At 37.9% G+C, this 15,701-nt stretch overlaps 1 protein-coding gene across 1 annotated transcript; it reads right to left on the bottom strand.

The window, feature by feature from the left end:
- Positions 1 to 256: 256 nt before the first annotated feature.
- Positions 257 to 1,606, bottom strand: LOC147513307 (uncharacterized). The gene is made up of 2 exons (XM_086599532.1): positions 751 to 1,606; positions 257 to 577 (listed from the first exon to the last, which is right to left on the bottom strand). The coding sequence occupies exons 1-2, from the start codon at positions 1,304 to 1,306 to the stop codon at positions 537 to 539; spliced, it is 597 nt and encodes a 198-aa protein (XP_086455658.1). The 5' UTR covers positions 1,307 to 1,606; the 3' UTR covers positions 257 to 536.
- Between the last annotated feature and the right edge of the window lie 14,095 nt (positions 1,607 to 15,701).

Here is a 15,701-nt window from a genome sequence, read left to right on the forward strand (position 1 = left end):
AACGAAAACTAATTCCATGATTTGATAAGAAGTTTTGAAAAACACGTTTAGTGTATTCGCCTCCCCCATATGATTGAAAAGCTTTGATTTTGGTCGAGAATAAATTTTCAACATGCAACTTAAATCGGACAAAAATATCAAAGACTTCATGTTTAAATTGCATAGGAAAAATCCACGAGTATCTAGAAAAATCATCGACAAATAACACGTAATACTTCGACCCTTTAAAAGACATCGTGGGAGAACACCAAACATCTGAATGCACCAACTCTAAAGGAAGTTTTGTTATTGAATTCGACAAACTAAACGGCAATTTAGTACTTTTGCCTAATGGACATGAATGACAAAAAGAGATTGAAGTTGATCCTTTCAAAGGAAGACATTTATTTGACAGAAGTCTAGATAAGGTGTTTGATGCAGGATGGCCTAGACGAGAATGCCAAACTTGAGCACCAACACGGACACCAACAAACGCAAAAGGATGACCTGACTTGCTCGAAATTTGATTATGAATGTGAAAAGGGTAGAGACCATTTTCATTCTATCCGCGGAAAAGCATCCTCCCCATCTTTAGGTCCTTCACATAGAAACAATCAGGGAAGAAAACAAAGAAGCAATTATTGTCACGAGTAAATTGATGTACTGAAAGGAGGTTAGCAGCAACAGAAGGGCAATGTAAAATATTGTTCATTTTATAGGATGACATAGCATGTGATATATTAGTTGAACCAATATGTTTTATAGCCAAACCTGCACCGTTACCCACAGCAACTTGATCCTTGCCTTGATAGTCATCATGAATTGCCAGATTAGCTAGATCGGAAGTGATATGATTCGATGCACCAGTATCAGTAATCCAAGTGGTTGGATTGTTGTTGAATGATGTAGTAGCGGCCATAGCAGTGAGCTTCTGAGTGGGAACCCGACCTTCATAGGCTTTGTTCATGCGCTCATAGCAATCTATAGCAGAGTGTCTTGGTCGATTGCATATTTGAAAAACAAGATGATCAGAATTGTTAGCTTGAGGTACATAGTTTGATGGGCCTGAATAAAATCCACGACCACGACCTCTGCCTCTCATGTGAGATCCTCGAATATTTGGCGAACCACGACCACGAGTATTGTTCTGATGAGATTTAGGTGCATACATTGCAGTCGGATTGGTTTCAAGTGAAGGTGTGTTATGTGCCTTAAGTCTCATTTCGGCACTAAGAAGCAATGCCACAAGATCATCATAGGATATAGGAGTGTCACGGGCTTGAGCAGAACTTACTGTAGCTTCATATGTGGAACCAACATTGTTCATAATAATAGTAACAAGATCATCATCTTCAATAGGTTTGCCAGCTAAGGCAAGATTATCGACAAAGTCGATTAATTTTGTCCACAAAATCAGAAATTGAAAGGCGCTTCCCCTTTTGTTGTAAACAAATCATTCCTCGGTTGGAGAATGCGATTTTGTGAGTGAAGCACACCTCTTTTCTAGTGACAACCACGTGTCACGTGAGGATGTCAAATGAGCCACCGTTGATAACATTGATGGAGTGAGAGAGAGCTGTTGATCCAACTCAAGATCATTTGATCCGTTGATTCCAAACAAGCACACACTCGGGGGATCGACTTGGTCATCGCTGCGCTGTAGCATCCCATTTGAATTCAGATGGAGATGGTTTTGTACCATCAACAAAACCCATTAGAGTCTTGCTCTTCAAAACAGGAACAATCTGAGCAAGCCAAAGAGAATAGTTGGTCCTGTCCAATTTGATTGACATGAACCCGGAATGGTTGGGTACGACGACACCAGTTGAAGAGGTGTTTCCTGCGTCCATTGTGATTGTGATTGATGTTAAAGAGAAAAAAAAAATCTTGTCACTGGACTAAGGCTCCGATACCATGAAAGATTGTTTATTGAGAAAGGTTAATGGACTCGAAAACACACTAGACCAAGGTGGTCGTGTCCTCTATTTATCATAAGGATTACAACAGTTTCCTCCATAATAGGACTCAACAGTTCCCTACACAATAGAGATATGATATATGAAATACATCCTATCATACCAGGATAACTACAAGATTATGGAAGGAGAATCTCAGCAGCCAACGTGCCATGATTTGAAGGTGAGACACTAGGCTTGGTCTTACTATCACCACTGCCTTCCACCTGTGTTCCCAAGAACACACCCACGTTGCCAAAACAAAGCAAACATGGGTCAGCAAAATGGAATTTGCTGGTATGAGTAGACTAACCACATAAAACCATTATCATACTTTAATTATTCAAACAATCATTTTATATTATCCCATAACTTAATCATTCACAGCTTGGAAGACAGGTAGTTCCGTCATTTTAACCGGCATAATTTCTTCCCAAACAAGACTTCCATTTTATTAACTTCCATATAATAACTCATTTTAATATATAAACCATTGAATTAAAACTTACCGATATCCACTGCTGTATAAGGGTAGGACCGCGTCCCTGCACAAAAATATTATTAAGTCCTACCCTCCTGCAAAAGAAAGTTAGCAATTTTATATAATATGTGTAGATATCCTATAGGTATTCCAATACAAGCCCAAATACACTCGCATAATCAAATTAATATCACTAATTAATTAATCAATTTCTTTTCTTATACACTCACCATTTAGTGCCTATATACCTTAGGTCATTCCCGTCACATTCAAGGAATACCCAACCCTACATTCCCGTACACTCAAGGAATACAACTAACCCGCAAGGCGAATACCTTAGTTCCTTTCTAGGGCTGGTCCAAAGAATATGGTCATTCATGGCACATTCAATGAATACGGGTCATTCATGACACATTCAATGAATACCCATAGATAACTTATTAACGGGCCATTTATGGCACATTCAATAAATGCCCATCTAACCTATGACATAAACAGTCATAAAACTCAATTCCAAAACTTGAGGCGTGGAGAATTCTAAAAGAGTGCGGTAAATTTATTTACGCATTATTGAACTTTATTTTATATATCATTTTAGAGAACGAATGAGTATCTTGATTCCTGTATTTTTGATTTATGCGTTATTAATTTCAGAGATGTCTTAGTGTCATAACGTTGCATATCATAAAATACTGCAAAATCACATAGTAGTTAATACACATACACACGTATATATAGAGGTCTTAGCCTAAAGTCAAGTATGCTAATAGCCCTAGACCTATCTTAATAACCCAAATCATAATCCGAGTTAAAAGGTCAAATTGGGTCAACTGGTCAAAGTCAAACCTGGTCAACAGTCAACTCTGGTCAAAGTCAACCATGGTCAAAGTCAAAGTCAACCATAATGGTCGAAGTCAAACTGTCGTTTCCATGTTCAACAGGTTCGGGGTCATAGCCATGGTTCATGGCTAAGGTTAATATGCATGGCTCATGGGCTCATGACTAAGGTAATGATTCGGACCCAACTGGCCAAGCCCAAACCTTAAAACCCGAAAGTTTAAATGTTGAAAGACCCAATTAGATCTATATTAAGTCCAATGGACTAGCCCCAAGGAATATTAGAAACTGGCTCAAAAACTTATACAGAATTGGCCCAAAATATAATTGGATTCGGCCCGAAAATTAAACTGAAACCGGCCCAATCAAAACAAATGAAACTGGCCCAACAAAACAAATATTAGAACTGGCCCAACAATTTAGAACCTAATCGGGCCCAATCAAAACAAAACAAACCGACCCAACCAAACAAAATAGCCGGCCCAAAACAAAACCAACCAAGACCCAAGGCCCAACTAAGATGAACAGTATCATCTTCTCAATGACCACCACCAAAACCGGCCACCACCAATTCGATCGACCACCCATTTTGATTACGGTTTTGATCCCCATACCAACCCATACAACTTTAATGAAAGCGAAAACCACAAATATTAGTAAATCAAAACTCTTCTCAACCTAGATCTACAAATTCGGTGGCATTACGGGCTTCTCCGAGCTCCTCTCGGCCCTCATCACTCCACCAATATCATGACAATCCATCCTAAATAAACCAACACAATCCATTAAACAAAGCGGTTCGAATTATTCTCGAGGAATGGGCGCGTGCGCCATTAATGGCTGCTTGGAGCTTTCCACAAGACCCCCGCGAATCTACAACTTAATCCCTCGCGACAATCAATTCGCGATACAACCCAAAACAACGACCATCCACATTTGATCGAACCCTTCCTCCACACTAGATGGCTGCCATTAGCGACTGCTTCTGAGCTTGAATAGCTCATCCCATCACCGACCACCAACCTCCGATTGCTTAACCCCGACATCAATCCACAAATTTCCAATAGTTCAACAGAGAAACAAAAAAAAGTGGCGATTTCTTTTTGCTGGACTCGCGGCGCCGCCATTGGCGACTTAGAGTTCCAGCGGTTCAAAAACCGATTTCAGAGATCAACAGTTCAAATCAAATCTAAACATATCGACAGAACTAAAAATTATAACAAAACTGGTCGGAAACACTCGACAGTAAAATACGTAAATATTAAACAGACGAAAATCATAGTTTTAGTAGTGGTGAGAGATAAACTCTACTCACCTGTAGCGCTCTCCGATTATCAACCAGCTACCAGGAAAAACCTTCCTTTCCTTCCTTCAGTAAAACTCCCATTTTTTTTCTAAAACCCTCGTTGTGTTTTTTTTTTCCCAAAAACTCTACGTGAGAAAACTCCCCGAAAAACAAGGACAACCCTTATCCATTTACCTACGGGCTTTTATCCGTCCGTAACTGCTGGATATTCTATATCTGTTTTATCTATTATCTATTTTCATTATTATCTTTATTATTATTATTATTATTAGGAAAACAAAGAATAAAAACATGGGGTGTTATAATATACACACCTTAAAAGGATCTCGTCCCGAGATTCAAGGTAGAGTGTAGATTAACCAAACAACAGTACGTCAAAAAATTAAAATGAGACATACGTGTATACGCAAGTATACACACCTTAAAAGGAATACACATATACAATATCATATAGATAGACATACTAATATGCAAATCACATACTTTGAAAATGTATCGATATACGTATTGAACCCAAGAAATACGTGTATACACTAGCATACACAACTCAAAAGAATAAACGTAATTAATTTCTTCAATTGCCAACACTTAAGTAAACTCATTATTTCACAATTTAGCAAAACCCATATTCTTCAAGTTAAATCATACTAAGAAGGCAATATAGTTCCTCTCACACCGAGGCAGTTAGTTCCACTCTTAGTATTTCCCAACTAATCCAAAGCGTTTAAAAAATATACATATTATAATTTACTTTTTAACGATCTTTCCTGTCAAAACTATTTGTTTAAAAACTCATATGTTTTATCCACCACCTTAGTGTTTACACATATATCAACATTTCTCTCAGTGTCTCACAAACACCACAGGTTCGAAAATAAAAATATAAAACGTATAGACTGATTCATATTATCCACGGCCTACACTATGTCCACCATCACATAGGATCAAACACCTACAATGTGAGGCATGCATACTGGCCCACACACCAACGATATGCAAGTATACACTGGTTCACACACCAACGATGCATACTAACTCTCTACCATCACATAGGATCAAACACCAACGATGTGTGGTATGCACACTGGATCACACTCAACGATGTACATGTACACTTTGGATCAAACTCCAACGATGCCTACAGAGAGATGTTATGTATATTGGATCACACACCAACGATATACATAACTTTGACAATATCAAATATTTCAAATCCAACCTTTATCAAAAGGGTTTCTTTATTCCTTGGATAATTCCAATTTACTCAACTACGAAATTTTAAAATAACCATTTCTTCTTTAGTCAATACTTACTTAAAAATAGAAAACTCCGTTAGGAAAACAACACTATAACATGCAAAAATTTCGATTATAAATTTCATAAGAAATTAACCGTTAAAACAAGTATTTTATTTTCCTAATCATGTCCCAACATTCTACTATAAAAGTACACACAAAACAACAAGCCAAACCAAATACCATAAATAAACACTCCTACTACTCATTCACCACAATCCGAGGATCACCTAGACCTTCACTATCTAGGCTAACCTAAGCTCCGATACCAAAAATGTCACATCCCAATTTTCTTAACAATTAAAATTAATGAATATTTGAAATATAAATATCTCAAACATCACTATGTTCAATTGTTTAAAAACCCAGGCTATGACGGGGTGGATACAACACATGTCAAAACCTAAAACCCACATCACAACATGATCAACTTAACAACAAAAATCTCCAAATTCCTCAACTATCACTTTATTAAAAACTTTCTTCCATCCCAATACAAACATAAACAAACTTTAAGAATAACAATTTCCAACATCGTATTCTCATGTCATATAAAAATGTAACCTACGTTATTACATCATTCCAAAAGATCAGACCTAATAAACTAAACTCCCAGACTGCTCCAGGCGAGAATCCAAATCACACACCGCGGTTCCATTGCCTTCCACTGTGTTCCCTAAGAACACACCCGTTACAAAACAAAGCAAACATGGATTGACAAAATGGAATTTGCTGGTATGAGTAGACTAACCACATAAAACCATTATCATACTTTAATTATTCAAACAATCATTTTATATTATCCCATAACTTAATCATTCACAGCTTGGAAGACAGGTAGTTCCGTCATTTTAATCGGCATAATTTCTTCCCAAGCAAGACTTCCATTTTATTAACTTCCATATAATAACTCGTTTTAATATATAAACCATTGAATTAAAACTTACCGATATCCACTGCTGTATAAGGGTAGGACCGCGTCCCTGCACAAAAATATTATTAAGTCCTACCCTCCTGCAAAAGAAAGTTAGCAATTTTATATAATATGTGTAGATATCCTATAGGTATTCCAATACAAGCCCAAATACACTCGCATAATCAAATTAATATCACTAATTAATTAATCAATTTATTTTCTTATACACTCACCATTTAGTGCCTATATACCTTAGGTCATTCCCGTCACATTCAAGGAATACCCAACCCTACATTCCCGTACACTCAAGGAATACAACTAACCCGCAAGGCGAATACCTTAGTTCCTTTCTAGGGCAGTCCAAAGAATATGGTCATTCATGGCACATTCAATGAATACCCGGGTCATTCATGACACATTCAATGAATACCCATAGATAACGCTAACGGGCCATTTATGGCACATTCAATAAATGCCCATCTAACCTATGACATCAACAGTCATAAAATTCAATTCCAAAACTTGAGGCGTGGAGAATTCTAAAAGAGTGCGGTAAATTTATTTACGCATTATTGAACTTTATTTTATATATCATTTTAGAGAACGAATGAGTATCTTGATTCCTGTATTTTTGATTTACGCGTTATTAATTTCAGAGATGTCTTAGTGTCATAACGTTGCATATCATAAAATACTGCAAAATCACATAGTAGTTAATACACATACACTCGTATATATAGAGGTCTTAGCCTAAAGTCAAGTATGCTAATAACCCTATACCTATCTTAATAACCCAAATCATAATCCGAGTTAAAAGGTCAAATTGGGTCAACTGGTCAAAGTCAACCCTGGTCAAAGTCAACCATGGTCAAAGTCAAAGTCAACCATCATGGTCGAAGTCAAACTGTTATTTCCATGTTCAACAGGTTCGGGGTCATAGCCATGGTTCATGGCTAAGGTTAATGTGCATGGTTCATGGGCTCATGACTAAGGTAATGATTCGGACCCAACTGGCCAAGCCCAAACCTTAAAACCCGAAAGTTTAAATGTTGAAAGACCCAATTAGATCTATATTAAGTCCAATGGGTGGCCCCAAACAATATTAAGCTGGCTCAAAACTTATATGAATGGCCCAAAACATAATTGGATTTGGCCGAAAATTAAAGCTGAAACCGCCCAATCAAAACAAATGAAACCGGCCCAACAAAAAACAAATATTAGAACGGCCCAACAATTTAGAACCTAATCGGACCCCAATCAAAACAAAACAAACCGCCCAACCAAACAAAATAGCCGCCCAAAACAAAACCAACCAAGACCAAGGCCCAACTAAGATGAGCAATTATCATCTTCTCCAAAACCACCACCACCAAACCGCCACCACCAATTCCGATCGACCACCCATTTTGACCCCACGGTTTCGATCCCCATACCAACCCATACAACTTTAATGAAAGCGAAAACCACAAATATTAGTAAATTAAAACTCTTCTCAACCTAGATCTACAAATTTGGTGGCATTACGGGCTTCTCCGAGCTCCACTCGTGACCCTCATCACTCCACCAATATCGCGACAATCCATCCTAAATAAACCAACCTGATCTATTAAACAAAGCAGTTCGAATTATTATCGAGGAATGGGTGTGCCGCCATTAATGGCTGCTTGGAGCTTTCCACGACTCCACGACCCTCCCACGAATCTACAACTTAATCCCTCGCGACAATCAATTCAAGATACAACCCAAAACAACGACCATCCACATTTGATCGAACCTTCCTTCCACACTAGATGATGGCGCCATTAACGACTGCTTCTGAGCTTGAATAGCTCATCCCATCACCGACCACCAACCTCTAGTACTTAACCCCGACATCAATCCACAAATTTCCAATAGTTCAACAGAGAAACAAAGAAAAGTGGCGATTTCTTGTTCTTTGGACTCGCGGCGCCCGCCATTGGCGACTTAGAGTTCAGCGAGTTCTTAAACCGATTTGAGAGATCAACGGTTCAAATCAAATCTAAACATATCAATTTAACTAAAATTATAACAAAACCGGTCGGAAACACTTTCGACGGTAAAATACGTAAATATTAAAAGCGGCGAAAATCATAGTTTTAGTAGTGGTGAGAGGTAAACTCTACTCACATGAAGCTCTCGATTATCAACCCCTACTGGGAAAAACCTTCCTTTCCTTCCTTCAGTAAAACTCCCATTTTTTTTCTAAAACCCTCGTTGTGTTTTTTTCCCAAAAACTCTACGTGAGAAAACTCCCCGAAAAACAAGGACAACCCTTATCCATTTACCTACGGGCTTTTATCCGTCCGTAACTGCTGGATATTCTATATCTGTTTTATCTATTATCTATTTTCATTATTATCTTTATTATTATTATTATTAGGAAAACAAAGAATAAAAACATGGGGTGTTATAACCATCGTCTTACATAGATTCTTATATAGATTACATGATTGTGACTAGCAAAACGTTTACAAACCCAAACCACATTTACACAAAAAGAATTATAGACATCCCTTAATTTACAACTTCTACACTTTTTGGACTCGCGATGCTCCGTCATCTATAGTAGATTCCTCTGAAAAAAAGATAAAGCAACAAACATAAGCCACAGGCTCGTGTAAGTGATAGCCTAATGTCAAGGCTTACCCCAAACAAACAAAATCTCGATAGAAATAGCCAACACCCACTCCATATATATACATGAAAGAAATATAAGGAGCAAATAGATTATAGTCTCAACCTTAAAAAAACAATAACAGAGTTTCTAGTAAATAATCACAACACAATAAAATAAAACAATTCAACCGGCCCACACTTAATTAAATTACCATATATATATTTTTACTACATATTTTTAGGACCACACTTGCGGTTAAACTCCCTCCAATGAGGTAACACCAAATGGCCTCGCAAGTGAGTAAGAATAAATATACACTCTCCTAAAAATATTACAAAACTTTCTGGGGTCACTTGCAGTTAAACTCCCTCCAATGAGATAATACCCTATGGCCTCGCAAGATTCCCCCTTGGAAGTTTGAGAGGTACGACCCCAAAGGGGTACACAATTACCTCCCACTAACCATATCATATCCGATCCAACAAGAAAAGAGAACCAAGTCCATCCATTAAGTCATCTGCCTTAAGTCTTTTATCACACATGCCAACACACCAATAAATATCAATGTCCAATTCTCATTTTCTACATTCAGTCATGTCATAATATAAATTAAACATAAACTAAACAATATACACAACAAAAACAGATAAAAGATTAGTGGATTAACAATATCAATGAGCCTGTAGAATAAAAAAAATATATTAATATATCTTAAACAATAAGTAGAGATACTCAAAACCATCCCTTACCACGTCAAACAAATTAGTTGGTTTGGAATACCTCTATTAAGGATTATTTATCTAAAGTAAGAATTGTAAGTAGGAAATCACTTACCTTATATAGTATAGATATGGACAGCCTAAAACATTGAGAAATCCCTCTCTAATAGCTCCCAAATCCAACCCCTGATAGATACCAGCTTTGGTAAAAAGAAGACAAAAGAGAGCTCTCTCGAACAGTGAAGAATTCTAAGTTTTAATTCTATTTCACTTATGGGTCGCGTTAGTCCTATGTGGGTAGCCCATATATCAAAACAGATTAACAAAAATAAAATTAATTATGGTACGAAGAAGGTAAGGGAAGCAGAAAAAGAGAATAGGATTACTTCTCTTCCCCAACTACCCAATAGCCGAGAAAGAAATATGTACGAAGGGTTAGTTGCTGAAAATGAGGAGGTAGATGATATGAATGACCTATCATATTATGAGGAAGAAATGTTTAATGACCACTTGCCTAAAAACAGGTCGAGGCATGAAACGTCTTCAGAGGATTGGTCAACTGTAAAGCCAAAAAGAAGCAAAAGAATCCAAGAACGTTCTTCGGGAGAAATTGAGCCTACTCTCGCAATGATGAAGAAGGTAAAGTCACTAACCAAAAACAAAAAGAGGTATCTTGAAGATTATACAAAAGAGTTTTGGGACGACACTATGGGACTCACATATGTGTGTTGTGCTTGTGGGTGTTTTTTCTGTGACTATGAGAAAGCGCAACTTCATCTTAGGAAAGATCATCCTAAGATAGTAAAAGCAATTGAAGGCTAAAAAGTAGGAGATCAAATGAGATGATTCCTATGAATACTTGCTTGTGGTATGTGTAATGTCATTTGAGTGAAGGCTTCATGCCTGTTGTAGTCTTTGTATGCTCCCTTTGTCTTTGATTGGGGTTTGTGGATTGAAGGCAGATGGTCCCTCAGGCTTTCTGATTGTGGTGTTATGCCAGTGTAGGGAGAAATCCCAAGTGTTTTAGGTTTGATGTCTTAGGTTATGTGTGCCTCCTTCTAATGACCATACTCTTAGGGAGGGTATGTAATGCTTCTCTATGTGCAATAAACAGGTGGGGGTCTGCCTTAACCCCAGCAAACTCTTCAAAAAAAAAAAAAGTGCACATACAAACAAAATAAAAAATGGGATTTCACAAGTTACACTAGCATATGAGTTAAGACTACTAGTGAGTAAAATTGTCTTGCTTGCATTAATCTTTAACCCCGGCTTAGAGAAATCTGCCAGAACCTCTTTATTTAACTCCTTCTATAGATGTAAGTTCTCATTACAAAGCAGAAGCACATCATCCGCAAAGCATAAGTGAGTAATCTTCATTCTCTTACATTTAGAGTGGTAAGAGATTTGCTTGTCTGAGTTCGCTTGTTTCAACGAACCACCTAGAATCTCCATGACCAAAACAAAAAGATATGGAGATAAAAGATCTCTTTGCTTGAGCCCTTTCGTTCCACTAAAATAGCCTTGCAGAAAGCCATTAACCAATATGGAGTAACTAGGAGTTGTGTAACACATTTTGATCCACTCAACGAAACAATATGGAAATCTAAATATGATCAGAATTCTTTCCAATGCTTCCCAATTTACTGAATCATATGCTTTTCGGATATCTATCTTGATAGAGCACCTAGCTGTACCATGTTTTCTTTAATACCCCCTTAACAACTCATGAGCAACCAACAAATTATCTTGAATTTCTCTGCCCAACACAGAAACAAATTGATTCATTTCAACAGGCTGAGGCATAAGGTTTTTCGTTCTGTTGCAAATCACTGTAGCCATGCATTTGTAGATCACATTGCAACAAGCAATTGGTCTATATTCATCAATTCTAGAAGCCTTATTCTTCTTCAGAATGAGACATAACAAGGTGGAATTGGTACCTCTATGGATATGGTTGCTTGCAAACACAAATTTAACTGCATTAATAAAGTCTCCCCCTACTATAGACCAAGTTTTCTTAAAGAAGAAAACATTGTAACCATCTGTACCAAGAGATTTCCTTTCATTCATGGAGAATAATGCCACTTGAATTTCCTCAGAAGTGATATCCTCAACAGGCCTAGCCACCTTAGTTGTACTCACTTCTTTTTCTGATTTCCAACTCTTCCAACTGGTTTTGGTCACACCTAGCATCAGACGTACCCCCAACAGATCTTGGTAGTAGTCAATAAAAGCTCGAGAGACCTGCTGCTGGCCTTGACATCTAGTGCCATTCATGTCCTCCACTGACCAAATGAGATTCCTATTCATTTTTTTTTTTTTTTCTTTGATTGCATTGTGGAAATATGTATTACATCTATCCCCAAATTGCATCCCCTCGCATTCAGCCTCCCTCTCCTTACTGCACAGAATTGGATCTAGTGGTCTTGTTTGTAGCTTAGACATCTTTGAAGCTCAGGTTCTCTCTTGCTGCCTCTAATCTCTTCTGTAAGTCAAAAAGATGTATTCTAGCCCAACTAAAAGGATAATATCCTTTTTCATTCTCATAAAGACTCATGACCATAGGTGAGTGATCTAAGATCCCTTGCGTGTGAAACTCAACTATATAATTGTTAAAAGCAGCAAGCCATGCCGGATTAACAAGAGTTCTATCAATTTTAGACCACTTTCGCACCACCTCACCAAAGTTTGTCCAAGAGAAGAAGCACCCTGTAGCTTTGAGGTCTGACAAACTGGTACGAGCAATGAAGTTTGCAAAGGAGCAGTTTTCCTGGGGTGTACTAGCTCATCTCCAATTCTCTCATGGGAATATTGAAGTCTCACATTGAAGTCCAAGGGCCAACAATAAAATTTTGCAAAGCAATAAGTCCCACCAATAATTCTAATCTTTCTCTCTTACTATTGCTAGCATAAACTACTGTAAACATAAAGGATGAATGATTGTGTAGGTAAGAGACCTTACAATGAATGTATTGTGCTGACTCTTTTACTTTTTGGACATCTACTCTGAGCTCATCCCATAGAAGCCAAATTCTACCACTTACATCACTTGAATAATTATGTAACATCTGCCAAGAAGGACAACACACTCTTCTAATCCTATCACTATTTCCTTGCCTCAGCTTAGTCTCAAGCAAACCCATATCATTAAACAAATCTTGTTTTTAACTCTAAAGCTATTGACTTCCTTAGCTTTTGTCATTTGATTCACTCTAACATTCCACACACATAGACTCAGGTCCATTGCTTAAACTGTTGTTTGTTGCTAGCTCCTTTAGGTTTACCCCTACCTTTTCTCTCCACTATTTTGGAATTAATCTCCTCGGATGTTCTCCTCTGGTTTCTTGTTTTGGCTTTTGCAGGCATTGAACTAGCTGAAGTATTAGAACTGGTGGTTGTTGCAATTGCCTGACTTCTAGTTCTTCCACTCCTCAATGTTATACTTGCTTCTTGAGGCTCCTCCATTTCCTGGTCTGAAAAGAGTTCTTCTTCCTTTTCAGAGATATCATCGTCCAGGCCAACTCATCATTGTTATCAGCTAACACTGCGAACTGATTTTTTTTCCTCTCGACATATTACAGTCTTATTCTTGCTGGTACTGTTCCCTGAGTCATACACTTGTCCTTTCCTAGTTGAACTAGGTGTTGTTGCTTTCCTGTGTGTTCACAGGCGTACTTGCCACTGTTACTCCCTCTTTCTGACCCCTTGATGGTGTTTCATCAGTATTCAAATAAAGTGTTCAGCTATGTTTCTGAATCCCTTTGCTCACCCATATTAAGACTATTCTGCCCAACAGTGGGTAGCATAATGCAAAAATTTCCCTGACTTGTCTCACAGTTTTGAAGAATTTCATCTGTAGCCACTAGCGCATCTGTCATAACAATCTGACTTTGACGTACTTCATCAGTCCTCTCTTGCATTGTCCTGTCCTCAGAGTAAATAACTAAAGCTTGTGATGTTCGTAGAACTTCTTTTGGTGCCTCTTTATCTTGAATTCCTTCAGTAACATATATGTAACCACTTCATTAGCTCTTGTCACTTCTCCTTCAGTAGTACTTCTTACTACATATGCATTTGCTCTCACATCCCTATTTGCCTCAGCAATAGTTGGTAGTGCACTAGTGCTTCTTGTCAAGTTTCCCCAGTAGGTTGTCTTGCACCTTCATTAATAGTGTAGAGAAAAAGGATTTTTTTTTTCTGTTTTGAGCGCACCTGCGCCTCATATGGGGGCGACCCGCGCTCTACCTCAAGTGTTTTGAGCGCATCTGCGCCTCCGATGGGCGCGACCCGCGCTCTACCTATTTCAGCACAAAATTCACTGTTTCGGAATTTTTTCTGAAATAGTATAAATATAGGTTTTTTCTGTAGAAACCTAATCTAACCAAAAAGAGAGAAAGAGAGAGATTGTAAGAGAGAAATTCTTAGTGAGTTGAGTGTTCATTCTTTGTGAGTGAATTGAGAGCTCTTTAAATGTTACTACGGACATCTAGTAAAGCTTGGATCTCGCCAAAGAAGTAGGCAAATTGCGAACCACGATATATTCTTGTCTTGTGGTTGGTTCTCTTTTGCATTATTATCTTTACTTTATATGCTTGTTAAATTGTAAGATTAATGAGAAGCGTTAGGATAGTATTTTGAGGGTGTTGAAGTCTTGTCTAGTGTGAATGATCGATCTTTGTATAGGATTGATCCGTTTGTTGTGGGTAATGTTGTTTCCGCACTCATAAATTCATAACAATTGGTATCGGAGCGAGGTATACGACCTAGGATTTTGAGTTTTGGTAAAGAACCATAGTGCTCGAAATTTATGTAGACAAGGTGTTCGATAAAATTCCTGAGTGAGATTTTTTTTGGGTTATTGTGTGACTTGAAAAAGGGGCTCCCAAGATGTCAAATGCTAGATTTAAAGTAGAGAAGTTTGATAAAGAAGCAAAAGAAAAGATGGCGAGGGCGATGTCGAATGAGATGACTTCCACAAGCAAGTGGAAGGGTAGTTGAAGAAGCCTTTAAAACATGTCAGTCTGCTACAATTGCAAAAAAAGGGGCATTATCTATGTGATTGCTCTAGCCCGAAAAAAAGTAACAAGATGAGTGGTAAGTTTGAGAATGAGGATCTGGCTTCGATGGGGATGATGTAAGTCTTTCAGTGTCTACACAAGATGACCACATGACCGATATGTGGATTCTTGATTCCGGGTGTTCCTATCACATGTGTCTAAATAGGAAGTGGTTTGCTACCTATGAGAACTTGAGTGGAGGTTCCGTTTTGATGGGCAATGACGTTGCTTGTAAGACGGTTGGGATTGGAACTATATGGGTCAAGATGCATGATGGTGTAGTGAGGACTTTAACCGATGTGAGGCATGTTCCTGAGTTAACACTACTACAGAATGACACATATACCACGGTCAATAAGAACATTTATACCACGGTTCTTCCAAAAACCGTGGGAAATACTTATATACCACGGCGGAAATTTCTTTGGTCATTGGTTTACTAGTATATGCCACAGTTACATGAAAACCGTGGGATAAGTTGGGCCATATACCATGGTTAGTTTTTTTTTCAGCATGAG

Source organism: Coptis chinensis, chromosome 3, assembly GCF_015680905.1.
Source record: "Coptis chinensis isolate HL-2020 chromosome 3, ASM1568090v1, whole genome shotgun sequence".
NCBI lineage: Eukaryota > Viridiplantae > Streptophyta > Magnoliopsida > Ranunculales > Ranunculaceae > Coptis > Coptis chinensis.

What these genes read in the sequence shown, in the direction of transcription:
- LOC147513307 (XM_086599532.1), bottom strand. Translation starts at nt 1,306, where the DNA reads ATGAACAATGTTGGTTCCACATATGAAGCTACAGTAAGTTCTGCTCAA. An exon ending in TGCTGTGGGTAACGGTGCAG is followed by an intron (nt 578 to 750) that starts GTTTGGCTATAA and finishes TTCTATGTGAAG; the next exon opens with GACCTAAAGATGGGGAGGAT.